Source organism: Mustela erminea, chromosome 1, assembly GCF_009829155.1.
Source record: "Mustela erminea isolate mMusErm1 chromosome 1, mMusErm1.Pri, whole genome shotgun sequence".
In the NCBI taxonomy this organism is placed as follows: domain Eukaryota; kingdom Metazoa; phylum Chordata; class Mammalia; order Carnivora; family Mustelidae; genus Mustela; species Mustela erminea.
In genome coordinates this window covers 58391369-58407509 of record NC_045614.1, presented here as the reverse complement: position 1 = coordinate 58407509, position 16141 = coordinate 58391369, and the positions used below count along the sequence as shown (strand labels likewise).

Here is a 16141-nt window from a genome sequence, read left to right as displayed (position 1 = left end):
TGTCGCTCGCCCCTGAGACACCGCCGCCCACCAAACAGGCCGCAGCTGGGCCCCCCTCCCGCGCTGCCTTCGGTCACTCTGGCCACTCGGGCTTCCTGCCTGCTATCCCTGGCCTGGGGCGGCTGGCCTCTCCCTGAGCTCTGGTCACCTCCTCTGGGAAGCCCTCCCAGCGCCTTTCTTAGCACCAGGCCCACGGCTCCTTCCTATCAGTTTATCCACGAGTGGGTGCCTCTGAGGCTGACTGTCCCAGGTGGCCTGGCTCTTTCCCCAGGAGAGGCGGGGGGACAGGTCACCTCCGGCGCATCCGTGGACTTCGGCGCTGGCAGTCTGCCGGCTCTTCTCCGCAGTCACCTGGTGTGTCGAGGGCAGGGCAGACAGGATGAATGAACTCAGGACGCCGAGCTGAAGCGGGGTGTTCTGGATTTGGGGTGTCGCTCAGGGGAGCGCTGTGAGTGTACCCTTCAGGTGCAGGGCTGAGGCGGGAGGCGCAGGGGCAACCGCAAGCCTTAGGATTTGTCCCCTGGGCCATGCGGATCTATGCGAGGGTTTTGAGTAGGGGTCTGACTGGGTCACACCTGGGCGTTTCCAAAGATGGCTGGGACTGTAGGGATAGACCTGCAAGGGCCGAGGGGGCTGGTGGCCCTGGCGGCAGAGGCCTGGGCCAGGCAGGGGCAGGGAACAGAGGTCACATAACCTGTCCCCCCCAACTCCCAGCCCGCCGTGCGCTAACAGCCGGGGTCACGCAGGCCCCTGTGTGACCGGGGCACGTGGGCCAGAGCAGGCCTTAGCGACACCTCTGTGCCCGCTGTGCACGTCCTTGCCCCAGCCCTCGTGACTGGGTCCCCCGCACGCGTGTCCTGGGTCCTGCCTGGGCTGGTGCACACGCGCAACCAGCGTGTGCCCCCGACCCGCACGCACTCCGTGGCTCCTCGGTGAACCCCGCACCCCGGTAGGAGAGTGCGGTGTGCGGGGCGCGAGGCCCATGGCAGGTGGCACGCCGGGCTTTAGGGGCTCCAGCCGGCAACCCCCGCCGCCGCCGCGCGTCCCTCCGCTGCGGGGTCCGCGCGCCCGCGCCCGCGCCCGCGCCCTCCCTGCCGCTGCCCGCGTCCCCATTAATCACGCAGCGCTGACGGCGCCGATCTGCGCGCGGACGGCGTGACGGGGACGGTGACGGCGGGTGACGGAGCGGGCAATCGGCGGGCGCCCATCGGCCCATCTTATCGCGCCGGCCCAGCCGCCGCCCGCCGCGCGCCGCCCATTGATCGCGCCGGGCCGGGGCCGGGGGTCAGCGCGGGCCGGGCCGGCCTGACAGCCGCATCCATCGCCGCCCAGACGCACGCTGATGGCGGCACGGGCGGCGCGGCCCGGCCATTAATCACTGCGCCTGCCGCCGAGTGACGGGGAGGGGCGACGGGGCCAGCCGGGCCGACAGCCAGCCCCCGCAGCCGGCCCACCCCTTCCCCGGCCCCCCCACCCCCGGCCCCGCTGCACGGCTGTCCCTGCACCCTGGGCTGCCCAGTCACCCTGCGCCGGCCTCCCGCAGGTCCCCGGGGACCAGCCATCCCGGGATGGTTGGGAGGGGGAGGCGTGGTGAGGGCCCAGCAGGTGGGCCCAGGTGGATGGACCCCGGTCTGCTACCTGGCTGGACGGTTTCCCAGACACCATAAGGTAGGGTTGACCTGGTTAAGCGGTTGTCACTACTTGGCTGGTACAAGGGGGCAGCCATTTCTCCACTCCCGCTGCTCCCACCTTGGCTGGTCCTCGCTCAGGAGTTGGGGAGCCCAAGGGGCCCAGTGAGGAGCAGCATATTGTTTCTGGAAGTTGTGGACACCGAGGGAAAAGTGTGTGCCCTGACCGGCTCTTAGCTCCGGAGCTTGTTTGGCCCTGAGCAGGGGCTGGTCCTTCTGGGTTTAACAGAAGGGTCCACCCACCTGGGATTTCTAGGCCTTTTCAAGGCGGCGGCCTGAGATGGGGAGGGATGGAGCCTAGCCAGCTTCTGCCTCCTGTTGGACACACTGTGTGACCTTCTCTTTTCCCAGGAGGGACAGGGATTGGGAGCTCCCTGAATTTTACTATCTGGAGTGACTGAGGCAAACACACACCACCTCACCATGTCCCCATACCCATCATCCACTGGGATAGACTGCCCCCATCTTCTGGAGGAGGAAACCAAAGCTCAGAGGACCAGAAGGACCAAAGGCCTCATCAGGACCAAGGGCCAAACCCAATCAAAACCACATCCCTGTGTGCCATGTCCCCAGAACCCGTTTGCTCCTGTCTCCCACCTGTTGCCTGTCTGGGACCCCTCAAGCAGTTGCTGCTCAGGTGTGACCAGCTGACATCCCAGGGCTGGCCGTGGCAGGCACGGAGAACCACCGGGTGACCGGTGTTTGCAATTTTCCTGGCAGAAGCCTGCTGACCCTGATGTCAGAAATGGAGGCCAACAGGTAGTCCGTCCCCACTGTTGTGCAGCTGTTTTATTAGAATAACATTGAGGAATGTTTGCTAACCAAGATGTCCCTTTCTGGTGTGACACCAGCATCTATCTATTTGGTTCTAAAAACACAGTATCCTATGAACCAATCTAGGGAGGGCACCCTAAGAGGTGTGATGGTATTTGGGAAGGTATTTGGGCTGAGGAGGAGGGGGACAAGCGGTTTTCCCAGCGAGGGCTGGGGACATTGTCTTTCAGGAGCCCTTCTGGTGTTCACATAGCATCTCCAGCATCTCCAGGACCATTAGCACAGGACGGGGAGCTGGGATTTACATGCAAACACTCCTTCCCCTCAGCCACCCAATTGGCTTGCTGGGAGGCCCCCAGACCAGAGCTTAGAATACCAGCCTCTTCTAGGACCAGCCCCCACCCTGACTCACTTTAATATTACCACAATTTTTCACTCTGGAGCTGAAATCGTGCAAAAAATGGGGCTGCTGTAATTGTTGTTAGATTGTGTGTCAGCCTGATAAGATGTAACAAATATTTTCCTCCCCACCAGGGTCTGTTTCCCTCTTGGTAATGGATGGAGAAACTTCTCATAGTCCGCGAGGGATCGGTCGTAAAAACTTCGCCTGGAAGATTAATGTAATAATCACAGGCCTTGCTGGAAAAAATAGGAGGAAAATTAAAATAATCCAACCTTCCTACCTATCCAGAACCATCTCCCTTACTGGAGCAGATGAGTGAGGTGGGCCGGCTCCTGGGTACCGCCAAGGCCAAGATCCCAGAGGGCTGTGACCACACCCCTCCCCCCATCCCTCCTCACTTGGACTGACTCTAGGACCTAATAGGTCTTGCCACACCTTAGGTGTCATTCTTCTTTTCTACCATAGTTTGGGTTGGGAGGCCAGAGGCCAGAGGCCAGAGGCACAGGCACAAAGACAGAAGATCTGGGTAGCCTGGGGAAGGCTGCAGTGCTCAGCCCTGATTTCAGGAAGCGTCCCACCATCTCCCAACTGGACCTGGTCTCCCCTCACCCCCAAGTCCCCCCACATGGCTCCCATGCGGGCACCTCCCTCGGGGTCCAGGCCCACAGAAGATCCACTCTGATCACACAGCTTAGCTGGGGCCTTCCTGGGGATGAGTGTGGTCAGGAGACCCTTGGGGAGCTAGACAGACACCCATGTCAGCTCTCCTGCCTGGAGTGTTCTAGACATGCTCAGGTGGCTATCACTCATGGAACAACAGTTACGCCTGCCCCACAAGGCCATCAGGGCTGACTAGGATTAAAGCCCTGACTGGATCAAGATACCCATCTTGGTGGGTCCCCTCTCCTGTCCTCTGGTGGGCAGAAAGCCAATACTGAGCCTTCACTGAGGCATCGCTTCTGTGGCTAAGCCAGCCGACGAGGACTGGCCGGGGAAGGGGCAGAAAGCTGTGTTCTCCCTACCGGGTGAGATGTCCCACTGTGGCATCTGTCCGTCAGGGCTGCTGATGCCCCTTCCTCTCAAAGGGCTAAAAGCCCCACTCAGTGGACTAATATGTCAAAGGAACACAGGAGCTAACCGGAAGAGCTCTCAAGGGTCGAAGCCGAACCAATCGGAGCCACAGAACAGATAACATAGTACCAGATTATAACCCCAAGTATATGATAAATATCCCGGATTCATCTGGATACAAGTGATTCAGTAAATACACAAATGGGAAGGAATGGGGAGACCAGTTACCTCCTGTGCAGGATGCCACTTAATTTATCTGGATGTCCAGCTCTCAGGAGCCTGGCTGGCTCAGTCGGTTAAGCGTCTGCCTTCAGCTCAGGTCATGATTTCAGGGTCATGGGACTGAGCTCAGCGGGGTGTCTTCTTCTCCCTCTACCCCTCCCCTCTTGTCATGCATGCATGCTCTCTCTCTCAATAAATCTTAAAAAAAAAAAAAAAAAAAAAAAGCGGGAGATGGAGCACTACTCCTCAGCCTTATAATGTGGGCTGTGTTTAGTGACTCTTTCCAGAGAGGACACTACGGAGCGCGCATGTGACCACAGCCAGGTGACTGCGGCCAACCATCGACAGGGGAAGGTCACGCCGACACACACCCTTGGTGTGGTGTGATGGCAATGGCACTGCATTGCCACCAAGAACCTAAAACCCCGAGAGACCGTAAGGGACACATCAAACCAACTGCACTGTGGGATATCCGACAGGATGTCCAACAGGCACGCTGCTCTTCATTAAGGTAGTGAAAACAAGGAGCGTTTAAGGAACTGTCCAAGCCAAGAGCAAATGAAGGGTGACATGTATCATGGCGTCCTGGGCAGGATCCCGGGCCAGAGGAGGCTGTTCCGGAACCCAGGAAGGGTGAGTGGGGTACAACGTAAGAACACTGGCTCCCTAGCTGGGACGAGGAGCCATCCAGCCCTGCAGGATGTTAACATTAAGGAAAGTGGTGATGGGGGGCTGGGAGCTCCCTGTTCTACCTTCACAACAACTCGGGGCCTCTAAAACTGTGCTAAAGTGCAAAGTCTATTTGTAAGAAAAAATTACAAGAGACAGGTCATCAAAATAACCTCGATTTATTAGAAAACATGCCAGGTGAGGCAGGGTTCCTTCAAAGCAACCGCAGAAGTTAAGGATAATTTAAAAAGCAATCCTTTCCACACCAAGCAGGTGCTGCCCATCACGGCTGAAGGGAACAGCCCGCGCACAGAGCCAGCCTCCTGCTCGCAGGTGGCACCCAGCCAGGCATGCCTGGAGTTTCTTGCAGAACACCTAGGCCGTCTCACTTCATGTACTTATCCTGCTGGTCAGCCAGGATTTTGGCCGAGGACTTGGCATCATAGAAGAGCTCGCTGATCTCCTCGACATGCTCTTTCTCGATACTGTCCTTCCCATTGATCTTGGCCAGCAAGTTGGCTGGGGTCAGCAGCTGCACTGAGTACCTAGAGTGATGGGGGCCAAGGGCAGAGGTGAGACAGGGCCACAGGTGGGAGCCCTCTCACCACACCCACAGGACCTGCCACGGTGACTCCATGAGAGGAAAGAAGTCACCAGCACAACACATCCTAGCCCCTAAATCTCTGTCGGCCTCAAAGTCCCCCATAACTGCAGTAACAGCACTGCTCTTCCGGGAGACTGCAGGAGCTCTGGCCGGCTCAGCCGGTAAAACGTGCAGCTCTCGATCCCAGCATTATGAGTTTGAGCCCCGTATAGCTGGTAGAGATTGCTTAAAAACAAAATCTTTCTGGGATGCCTGGGTGGCTCAGTTGGCTAAGCGTCTCTTGATGTCAGCTCAGGTCTTGGTCTCAGGGTCATGAGCTCGAGCCCTATGTTGGGCTCCACACTGGGCATGGAGCCTACTTAGAAAAGTAAATAAAATAAATCTTTTTTTTAAAAAAGGAGGGGGAATCACAGACTGTGGGCACACAGGTGCAGGCCAAGAATGCTAAGGCCCAGACCCAGCACACAGCAGGCAAATGAACACACAGCCAACTAAAAGCATGTTCCCCACACGAAGGCACGAAACACTGGGAGTTCTCAGGGCACCCCTCCACCCAAATGAAATGGCTTGCAGTTCTGCTTCAACCTTGGAGCAACCAACAGACTCAAAGGAAAACAGAACTAGGAACTGGTTAGGGGCTGGGAGGTCACAGTTTCAGAAGCACTAAGATGGACATCCTGCAGGAAGTGGGCTTTGGACCACTGGTGAACAGTTAGGAGAGCAATCTGTGTCCACACTCGTCCTTCCCCCCTCATCTGCACCCCCTTCCTGCCCCCACCACAGCCTGGAGAAGAGCCCCAGGGGAGAGGCCAAGCAGGGCCTGGCCGCTGAGCTGTATGCCTTGGACCCTGATCTCTGGGTCGTCCGTCGCCTGCACCAAGGAAGCTAGCAAGTTCTCCACACGGGGGAGCATCCGCTGCAGGACAAGGGGACCTAACCCGTTACTCTAGCTCTATGAGCAACTTTACCGGAATATTCTGCATTCGAAATCACAGTGCCCAGGACAAGCCCCATCAGAGCAGTGAGGACAGACGTGGTCCTATGCCCTGAGAGAGGGACCTGCCTTTATGTCGCAGAATGCGGTCCCTGGTGGCCCCCCCAGGACCCCTGGGCAGGCCCCAGCAGGTAGGAGGCAGGTGGGGAGCAGCTCCAGGCAGACGCGCTCACCTCAGAGTCGTCTTTGTACCGATCTCCCCCAGGTGGTTCAGCGCCTCCTCGCTGATGTTGATTCCTTCTGTCTGGGCTCGGATTTTAATGATCTTTTGGAGGAGAAAGACTATGATCAACAGCAACCGGCCTCAAGTGCTCCCTTGCTCACGTGCTTTAAACGCGACCTTCTCCCATATGTCTTGTCCCGCACCACCAATGCCAAAGAGGCCCAAACCTCTGGAGGGGGAGAGAGCTGGCCTTCACCTGGGGCTGCTGGCCTGGCACACCTCGGGGAGCAAGCCACCCCACAGCCCTTGTGAAGAGTTCACAGCTGGGGCTGGCAGTGCCTAGACGGCGGCTGGTACCCCAAGGAGGTGTGCACCAGGGGGCTCAGCTCCTGTCTCTCCATCCTCCCTGATGCAGTCCCAGGATCTGGAGAACACAGGCCCCTCGGAAACCTGCCTCCCTCCAGCGCTCTAACCTTCCTCCCCAGGGTGGGCACCACCACCTATATGAGCACTCAGGCAGGAAGAGACATTTTTTATTTGCTTGATAAATACGATGGTTAAATAAATCAAAAAAGTTACTTTTAAAGATTTACCAGCCCTCATAACATCACTGGGAGATATCTAATCTCTCACAGAAAGGCTGACGCCCGCTGTGGTGTGAGGATCCCGGGGAAGCTGGAGGGGAGGCGGGCCGGCGGCGGGGCGGCGGTAACACACACGGCCCCGGGATCCTGCGGGGGCGCCGGTGCTGAGTGATAAGGGGCAGCTGGGATAATGATGTTGTGTGTTGGGGAGCCGAGATAACTCGAGGACTTCGAGCCTCATATAATACAGGAATTTTTCACTTTGGCAGCTTCGTAAACAAGATATCAAGAAGCCCTTGTTTAAATTAAAGCCATAAAAACAGCCGAGGTAGAGGCATAGGAAATGGGAAAGACTGAGCCCTCGGTTAAAGCCTTGCAAGGGGCAGAGAGGGAGGGGCGGTTTAGGAGCCGGACTCCTCACACCCGGCCTGTGGCTCTGGGGCAGAGACCTGCTGGCAGCTCAGCGCCTGGGAACTCCGGTGAGGGCACCTTGCAGGTCAGCTGCCGTGATTGGGAAAAGTCGTGCTCCTGAGCAAAGCCGGGTCCCAAAGAACTGGACCAGGCCAGGGGCCGCGCAAGCCAGGGAAGGTGGCCTGTCTGCTGCCGGCTACTGGTGCCACCAAGGCAGAGGGCAGATAGTCATAGGGAGGTTTCATTCGGTCCAAAGAGACTCCAAACTTAGACTTCTGTATGAAACGTCCCAATTTCTAAACGTTGGCAACTTGTCTGAGTCATTCACAATCACAGCACTGGCTACACAGAACTCATTCAGCCAGTGGGATGCTGGCATCTGACCTCCAGCGAAAGACTCTGTTGTGCGTGAGGAGCTCCACCATCTAGGGGATAAAGCTAAATGCCGCTGAGAAGAGGGAAGTTACGGGATGGGTGTAAGGATCGCGCAGAACGGAGCAGAATGAGGGATCCCTGCTCCTGACTCCAGCTGCAGGAGGCCTGTGACCACGACAGCCAGAGCCAGGCAGGTTTGGGCTCTAACAGAAAAGGGCTTTTCCGGGACGCCTGGGTGGCTCAGTTGGTTAAGCAGCTGCCTTCGGCTCAGGTCATGATCCCAGCATCCTGGGATGGAGTCCCGCATCGGGCTCCTTGCTCGGCAGGGAGCCTGCTTCTCCCTCTGCCTCTGCCTGCCATTCTGTCTGCCTGTGCTTGCTCTCTCCCCTTCTCTCTCTCTGATAAATGAATAAAATCTTTAAAAAAAAAAAAGAAAGAAAGAAAAGAAAAGGGCTTTTCCCTGACAGCTGGGGATTAACGAAGCCTCCTGGTCCTGCCAAGAAAAATGTCCCGGGGCGGGGGGGGGGGGGGGGGGGGGGGGGGGGGGAGGGGGGGCGGACTTCAGAAACTCTAGGGAGATGCAAATACTGAATCAGGAAGCCTTCAGTATTACTGAGGGGAGTACATTCAGTGATACTGAAGGGGAGAGCTTCAACCCAGAGCATCTGGCCTTCAGCAAGTTGTATAGCATTCAAAGTCGGGCTTCAGGAATGTCAGGGCTGCTCGAGAGAGAGAGAGAGAGAGAGAGAGAGAGAGAGAGCGAGCAGGTCAGAGCAATCCCAAGAGCTTCTGCTTCAGACTGCTCAGAAACGGACAGTTCATAAATTAGATCTTTAATCATTTAATAACCTGCAGGGATAGTTTATGAGGGTGTCGGTACTGATGGCAGAGTACACAAGTTACATTTACTTTGTTTCTTTAAAAACCTACCCAGGCTAAGTAAAAATGCTGAGGTTATCCCTTGAACCCACCAGAACAAAGCAATGTGCATCCTGGCAGCTGGTCTGACCTCTGCTCACCCAAGAGAAAGCCTGAGAAGAGGCCCTCCTGACTCCGCCAAGAAGGGAACCAGCCCAGGAGCCAGAGGCACAGCACGGAACATTCCAGGGCAGCTCCGACCCAGTATTCCAGGGTTGAATGGAGGCAACAAAGGTGAACTGGCTCTGCGCGGGGTCCCAGCTCCGCAGCTTATCTCTGTGACCACAGGATCCTTGCTGTTCGGGAGCCTCAAAGCCTGCTTACTGGGAGCTGCTGTAAGGCCCCCAGAGGGTGACAGTGAAAACCTATAAGCCATTAGTAGCTGTAATAACTGCACTGGGACAAAGGACCACCAGCCCAGTCCCCTCCCTCAGTTACTGTCACTTAGTCCTCATAACAACCTGGAAAAGAGAAAGCAGACCTTCTGGAGGATCAAGAAGGCCAAGGATCACAAAGGTGCGCCAATGGCTAAAGTCACTTGGCCACGAAGCACCTCGAGCAGGTGGGGCTGCCTCTCCTGGCAGGACAACACGGGGCTCTTGTCCCCACAGTAAGGATTGGGGCGGCGATCAACTTTTCCTTTGCTTCTGCCTCTGCTTCTGTTCAGCGAATGCCTTGCCTTCCACCCAGTTTTTACCCAGGAGCCGGAGACCACAATCTGGTGATGGGGCCCCAGTCATGGACACTCTGTCCCAAACGTGCCCGCGGCCACCCTGCACTACTACCACTCTGGCGGTCTCCAGCTCCCTATATCACCATGGCACTTGGCAGGTGCTGGTCAACAAACGTCCAAGGGGCCAGGCTGGGGGGCCACAGTGAGCAGGGGGGCCATCAAGGAGTGCCTAGGAGAGGCCCTCAGAGCTCCAAAAGGAAAGGCCCTGCAGACAAACTGCCACAGGGAGTCCCCCCCACAAATGAGCTATTTCTAGCAGGTGGGAGCTGGTGGCGCAGTGATGAAGACCATGGGCTTCCGGACCAGGCAGTCTGGGCCCCAGTTTGTCAGTCCTGTCACTTACTGGCCATTGATAAGCTTTATGAACTTGGGCAGACGAGTGGGCCTCGGTGTCTGCATCCTCATCTTTAAGAATGACAGTGATAACAGCTCTCCCAACTCACAGGTACTGGGGATCGAATGGAATCCTGCTGGCTAAGTGTGTCCACAGGCCCAGCATGACATCCAACAAAGAGGGCCTGCACTCTGTGAGAGGCGAGGGTGCAGGCAGGGCCCGCTGAGACATTAGTGCAGCCCTGGTCCACCTGGTCTGTGGCCACATGGAGCCCACAGTGAGAGACCCGTGCTGGCAGCGAGACCCTCTGGCACAAGGACGGGCAGGGCAACAGCATGGCAGTGCTGCCCCAGGGGACACCAACCCAGGGCACAACCCACTGCTGGATATGTGGCCTGGGCTCCGCACCCAGGACTTGCCACCCAGGGACTGAGCCATCCACAGGAAGAGAGGGGATCCAGGACTACCTGGCAGTACCAGGAAGGGGAGTAGAAATCAAACTGTAAAGCACCTGGGCACATGGTACTCCAAATCCAGATCAAGCAAGAGACGAACCCTATGGGGAAAGCTGGGACAGAGCCCTTTTGGGGTAAGGCCTGACCACAGACACCTGTCATCTCCCACCATCAGGCCTAACACAAATTTAGCTCACAGAGAATTCTGAGCATATGCTCTGTGTCAGGTATACCTCCTTCAGCCTCTTATAGGTTGGTTTTGGGACTACCACTTCCAGATGCCCCTGTGTCACCATCATCTCTATGGCCTCCACAGCCCCCAGGAAACCCACCACTAATCACACTGGTTGCAGCAGACAGGCTCTCACCCTGCTCCAGGTTCTGTGCCCTGTCGGAGCCAGCCTGCTGTGGGTCCTGGTGGGATGGAGCACTTGGCTTTGCCTACTCAGCAGACGAGCCCTGTGATCACTAAATCATATCTTACTGCCTCTGTCCTACAGCTGGTGGCCTCCCTAATGGCTGTCATCAAGCTGATTTTTTCACAGTCCCTTTCCTGAAGTTTCTCAGAATGGCTAGAGTAGCAAAGACAAGGGCAAGGACCCACAGATGGCTAAGGTTTTGGGACACCTGAGACACAGTCTCAGCCCACCCATCTTCCAGATGGGAGGACTGAAGCCCCGGAGTACTGCAATTTGCCTAAGGCCAGCAGCTAAGTGCCAGGACGGTGGCGGGAGCCAAGTCTGCTGCATGCAGACCTTTCTGCAGACCATCGGGGAATGCTAGGAGCAGATGAGGGGGGAAGAGAGAAGGGCTGAGAGGGAGTCTCACCTGTTTCATTTCCTGTGGGGTGTACAGCATGGTCCGGATGATCATCACACGGTCCAGAAGGTCAAGGGGGATGCCATGAGGAGAGGTGATGTCCTCAGTACCCCTGCAAGGGCCAGAATGATCACATCACCCAGGCCTCTCTGAGACCAGAAACGAGACTGGAGACATGGCTGAGGTACTCACCATGACAAGGTAGGCAATTCACATCCTCAGTCGACCCATGACCACAGAGTGAGCCAACTAACATTCAGGTGGCACCAAAAGCAACTTCGTTATTGTAGCAAATATCAAAACAACAGGAAATTGGGGAAAGAGGGGAAAAAGGCCACCTAAAATCCTATTTAAAATACTCATATAGGGGCGCCTGGGTGGCTCAGTGGGTTAAGCCTCTGCCTTGGGCTCAGGTCATGATCTCTGGGTCCTGGGATCGAGCCCCGCATAGGGCTCTCTGCTCAGCGGGGAGCCTTCTTCCCCTCCCCCCGCCTGCCTCTCTGCCTACTTGTGATCTCTGTCTGTCGAATAAATAAATAAAATCTTAAAAATAAATAAAAAGTCTTATAGATATTTGCCAAATTTTCATAGAGATGCCCTTATTAAGTCACATTAAGTGTGTAGTTTTTGGTTTTTTGTTTTGCTTTTGTCCATGTTGCTTCAGTCTTAATAACCCATAAAGGGGGCACCTGGGTAGCACAGTCAGTTAAGTATCTGCCTTGGGCTCAGGCTGTGATCCCAGGGTCCTGGGATCGAACCCCATATCCCCACATTGGACTCCCTGCTCCCTAGAGAGTCTGCTTCTCCCCTCTGCCTCTGCCCCTCCCAACTGCTCGTGCGTGCACATGCTCTCTCTCACTATCTCTCAAATAAAATCTTAAAAATATATAAAATAACCTATCGAGTATTTTCCGTAACCCAAACCATTGGGCATTTAGGTAGTTTCCAACTGCTGCCATTATTAATGATGTCTGATAAAAAATTTCATGCATACAGCCATGAACATTTCCTCAGCAACTCTGAGTGCCTGCTATAATCCTGAATACGTCTGAAAGAATCCGCGGCTACACGAGTAATCTGATCTCAGTGCACTGTAGCCGGCACCGGGTATGCTAATTCTTAAGGATTTTGCTGCTTTAACGGTTTAGAAAAAGAAAGGGTGACACTTTGTTTGAATTTACATTTCCTTAATTACTAATGAATCATTTCAATGTTTCCCTTATATCCATTAATTATTTTCTTTCTTTTTGGGAACTGTCTAATCATATACTTTGTGCCTGTTCTTCTCTCGAATCCTTAGCCAAGTCATAGGAAGGGTGGCCCAGGAGGGAGCCCTTCCAACCTAAGAGGCCACGAGACACCAGCTACTCAAGAGGACATGTGCCGAGCAGAGCTGGCAGCACATGAGGCCAGCTTCAGCCGCTGTGTCTGAAGCCCAATACAGTTAGGCGCCCCTGTCCCAGACTCCGGGAGTCATGGCGGCAGCCACTCGATGTCAGCACTGACTCTAGCATTCCTGAACTTATCCCAGACTGCACAGTCTACCATCGTAACTCATCAGTAGAACACAGAACAAGGCAGGTCTTTTGGGTTTAGTTGTTAATATTATCAGAATATTCAGTTTCAGATATAAGTGAGCTTTCAAGAAATATAACTTCAGTAAAGAAATCTAGCTGATGAAATTCTAGCCAGTCAGTTGAAGTATAAATGTATACTGACTATCACAGGCCTAAAACGCTTGGAGGCACACGACAACAGCGTGTTAAGTGAAAGAAGCCCGTCATAAGAGGGCAGATGTTGCAGGATTCCTCTGGGGGAATAGCGAGCAAAAGAAAATTCATAGGCACAGAGTACAGTGAAGGTTACTGAGGACTTGGGAAAGGGGAAGCCTGGACTCACTGCTTAACAGGCACAGTGTTTGCAGAGACAGGAACATTTTCAAGACAGGTGTATACTTAAAAAGAACTCAAACTGCAAATTCCGTTACAGAAATTTTCCCAAAATAAAAACAATTCAAAGAAAGAATAAAACGCTTAAAATAAAAACATTTAATGAGTAACTGTTACATCTAACATGAAAAAACAATTAAGACCTTTAAAAATAAACAGGGAAATAGACTAGTAGCAAATATAAACTTCAGAGAAAACAAATCTCACCCATCAAAAAATATTTCCAAAATAACAAGGAAGAATTATAAAGATTAAATTCTATCATGATTCAACTCTCAGTGTTTGGGAGGCTTACGATCTTCACATTCAACTTCGTATTCAAAATAACCTTTGAAAATGACAATTGATTTTCAGGTATCTAATTCTGTTTAGGTGGCAAGTTTGGTTTTTTTAAGTTCTACTCGGGATTTCTCTGGAGAATTCTTTAAAAGATCTCAACTATGCCATGTTAAATATCCCAAACTCTGTAACACTCATGGTAAATCATCTTCGATTCAGTTGTAATAACAAAGATAAAAAGTCTGAAGGAAAAAAGGTTAAGGGTCTGCCTGTGGCTCAGGTCATGATCCTGAAGTCCTGGGGTGCTGGGCTCAAGTCTCACATCAGGCTCCCTGCTCGGCAGGGAGTCTGCTTCCCCCCCCCCAAATAAATAAATAAAATCTTAAAAAAAAAAGAAAATTCTTAAAAAGAAGAAGAAAAGGTTAGAAGAAAAATGAAGTACATCTAATCAAATGTCAAAATCTCTCATGGGGGCTTGAACCATGGCAGACAAGGGGAGCAGCAGCAAACCACCAGCACCGCAGAGCAGTCCCTGGGTCTCCACGAGCAGTCCCTGGGTCTCTCCCTGGTTCTGCCTGCAGAACAAGGTCACCGCACATCTAGAAATGTATCAGCCTGGATGAGTGAACTTATGGGAAGATGAGAAGCAACACAGAGCTTTGAGACAGATTATATGCTTCTCATCAACATTTAAATGTGGTATTAAGAGATGTGGGAGAGACTGTGACTACCACAGAAATTAATGAGGACACATGTGAAGAGATAGGTGAATCAACAAAATGGAATACTGCAATGCTCTTTGTCCAGGCAGATGGTGTTGCACAAGCTGCCCCTCCACTGAAAGTTGGCTGGAACAAAGAATTTATCGTGCAGGGGACACAGGAGAGTTTGTAATGATTGCCTCCTTAAGTACAGAAGACACTCAAAAGAGAAAACTGCATAAATTTTTATATTAAGAACCAAGGATTCTTCTACTCCTGAAATGAGCTGATTTGCAGATAACCTACAAATTCTTTTTTTTTTTTTTTTAGATTTTTTTTATTAGAGAGAGGGAGAGAGAGTGCACGAAGAGAGAGCACAAGCAGGGGGAGCAGCAGAGGGAGAGGGAAAAGCAGACTGTCCACTGAGCAGGGAGCCTGATGGGGGGCTTGATCCTAGGACCCTGGGTTCATGACCCAAGCCGAAGGCAGACAACGAACTGAGCCACCCAGGTGCCTTAACCTACAAATTCTTAAACTAAAGGGCATCTTCATTTTTCTCCAACCTTCCCAATAAAGTCATTCACCAAGACTCTTTTTCTGGAGCTTATCTGCTCCAGTTTTTTTTTTTTTTAGATAATTTCTGATTTTCTTCTTTAAATTTAATTTGATATTCCCCTTTTTATGCAAGAAAAAAAACAAGAAAAAGAAAAAATTCTCGTGGTTTTGAATCCACAAAACTAAAAATTTAAACAAAAAGTTCCACTTAAAGAGTGCCAAGCAGGGCGCCTGGGTGGCTCAGTTGGTTCAGCCTCTGCCTTCGGCTCAGGTCATGACCTCAGGGTCCTGGGATTGAGCCCCACATTGAGCTCTCTGCTCAGTGACAGCCTGCTTCTCCCTCTCCCTCTGCCTGCCTCTCTGCCTACTTGTGCTCTCTCTCTGTCAAACAAGTAAGAAAAATCTTTGAGGAAAAAAAAAAAAAGAGCACCAAGCATTCTTCAGGAATTAAAGCTGAAACATTTGTCCAAGCTTTGAATATTAGGTACAAAGTTTCTTTTAGGAGACATATTAGTAAAAAATGGTTTTTGGGATTCTTTTCTGCAAAAGTCCCACATAAGGGTCTGTCACATCACTTGCTAAGTAGGCGAGGGAATGGAAGCCCCTCTCTACCAGTGCTGCCTGCGTGGGTGGTGAGCCCAGAAGGAGCTCTCGGTGCAGAGCCCTCACTGCCTAATGAGGCTGCCGTAATTGTCATATCACCAATAATAAACTGTAATAATTACATTTTGGTTAAAACTGCAGATTCGTTCTTGTACCCAGAGGCTCCTTTCCAGCTCTGGTGTCAGCCCAACAGGCCATTTGACAATTGCTCAGACTGCGTTAATGCCTTGCCTCTTCCATAGATGCAGTTTTGTGCTTCGACGTCACAGGCCTAATTCTCCTGGGAATCCAACATGGCCTCCCTGCAGAACAAGGTCACCGCGCATCTAGAAATGTATCCTACAGCTACACCTACCGGTCCAAAGGGCTGACTCATCTGTGAATGCCTCTATCTTACTACTACAACTCAGGGCTCACCTGCTGACACTTTGGACATTGTAGACCAATTAATTTTTGTAGGGACTGCTCCTGTGCATTGTACAGGATATTCAGCAGCCCCTCTGGCCTCAACCCACCAGAAGCCAGCAGCATCCAAAGTCATGACAAGTCAGAGTATCGCCAGCTGAGAATCACTGCCTGACTGCTTCTTTATGTAACTCTGTGGCTGCAGGGACACAGACACCACAAAGCTTTTCTGATGACAGGAGACACAGTGGACCTGGGCAGAGAGCTAAGAAGGAAACCATTTGCTTTTCTGAGGAGGCTGCCAGGGAGATTCAGTGACGAACAAGTGGTCCCGAGACAGCCAGACATCTACATGCAAAGGAATGAAGCTGGACACACCTCTTATACTACACACAAAACTGACACAAATAATCATTAACCTAAATGTAAGGG

At 52.9% G+C, this 16141-nt stretch overlaps 1 protein-coding gene and 1 long non-coding RNA gene across 2 annotated transcripts in view; one reads left to right on the top strand and one right to left on the bottom strand.

Annotated features, from left to right (window-relative positions):
- The first annotated feature begins 1335 nt into the window (after positions 1 to 1335).
- LOC116600687 lies at positions 1336 to 3131 on the top strand. The gene is made up of 3 exons (XR_004289754.1): positions 1336 to 1668; positions 2040 to 2447; positions 2997 to 3131. It is a non-coding gene; the product is annotated as an uncharacterized LOC116600687 (long non-coding RNA).
- Positions 3132 to 4990: 1859 nt separating this feature from the next.
- The window catches only part of RUVBL1 (RuvB like AAA ATPase 1), a 44044-nt gene continuing 32893 nt past the window's right edge, over positions 4991 to 16141 (bottom strand). The window contains exons 9-11 of the mRNA XM_032337236.1: positions 11227 to 11329; positions 6599 to 6690; positions 4991 to 5372 (exon numbers count right to left, since the gene is read on the bottom strand). Of these exons, the coding sequence (XP_032193127.1) occupies positions 5213 to 5372; positions 6599 to 6690; positions 11227 to 11329 (355 nt within the window). The 3' untranslated portion in view covers positions 4991 to 5212. The remainder of the gene's footprint in view (positions 5373 to 6598; positions 6691 to 11226; positions 11330 to 16141) is intronic.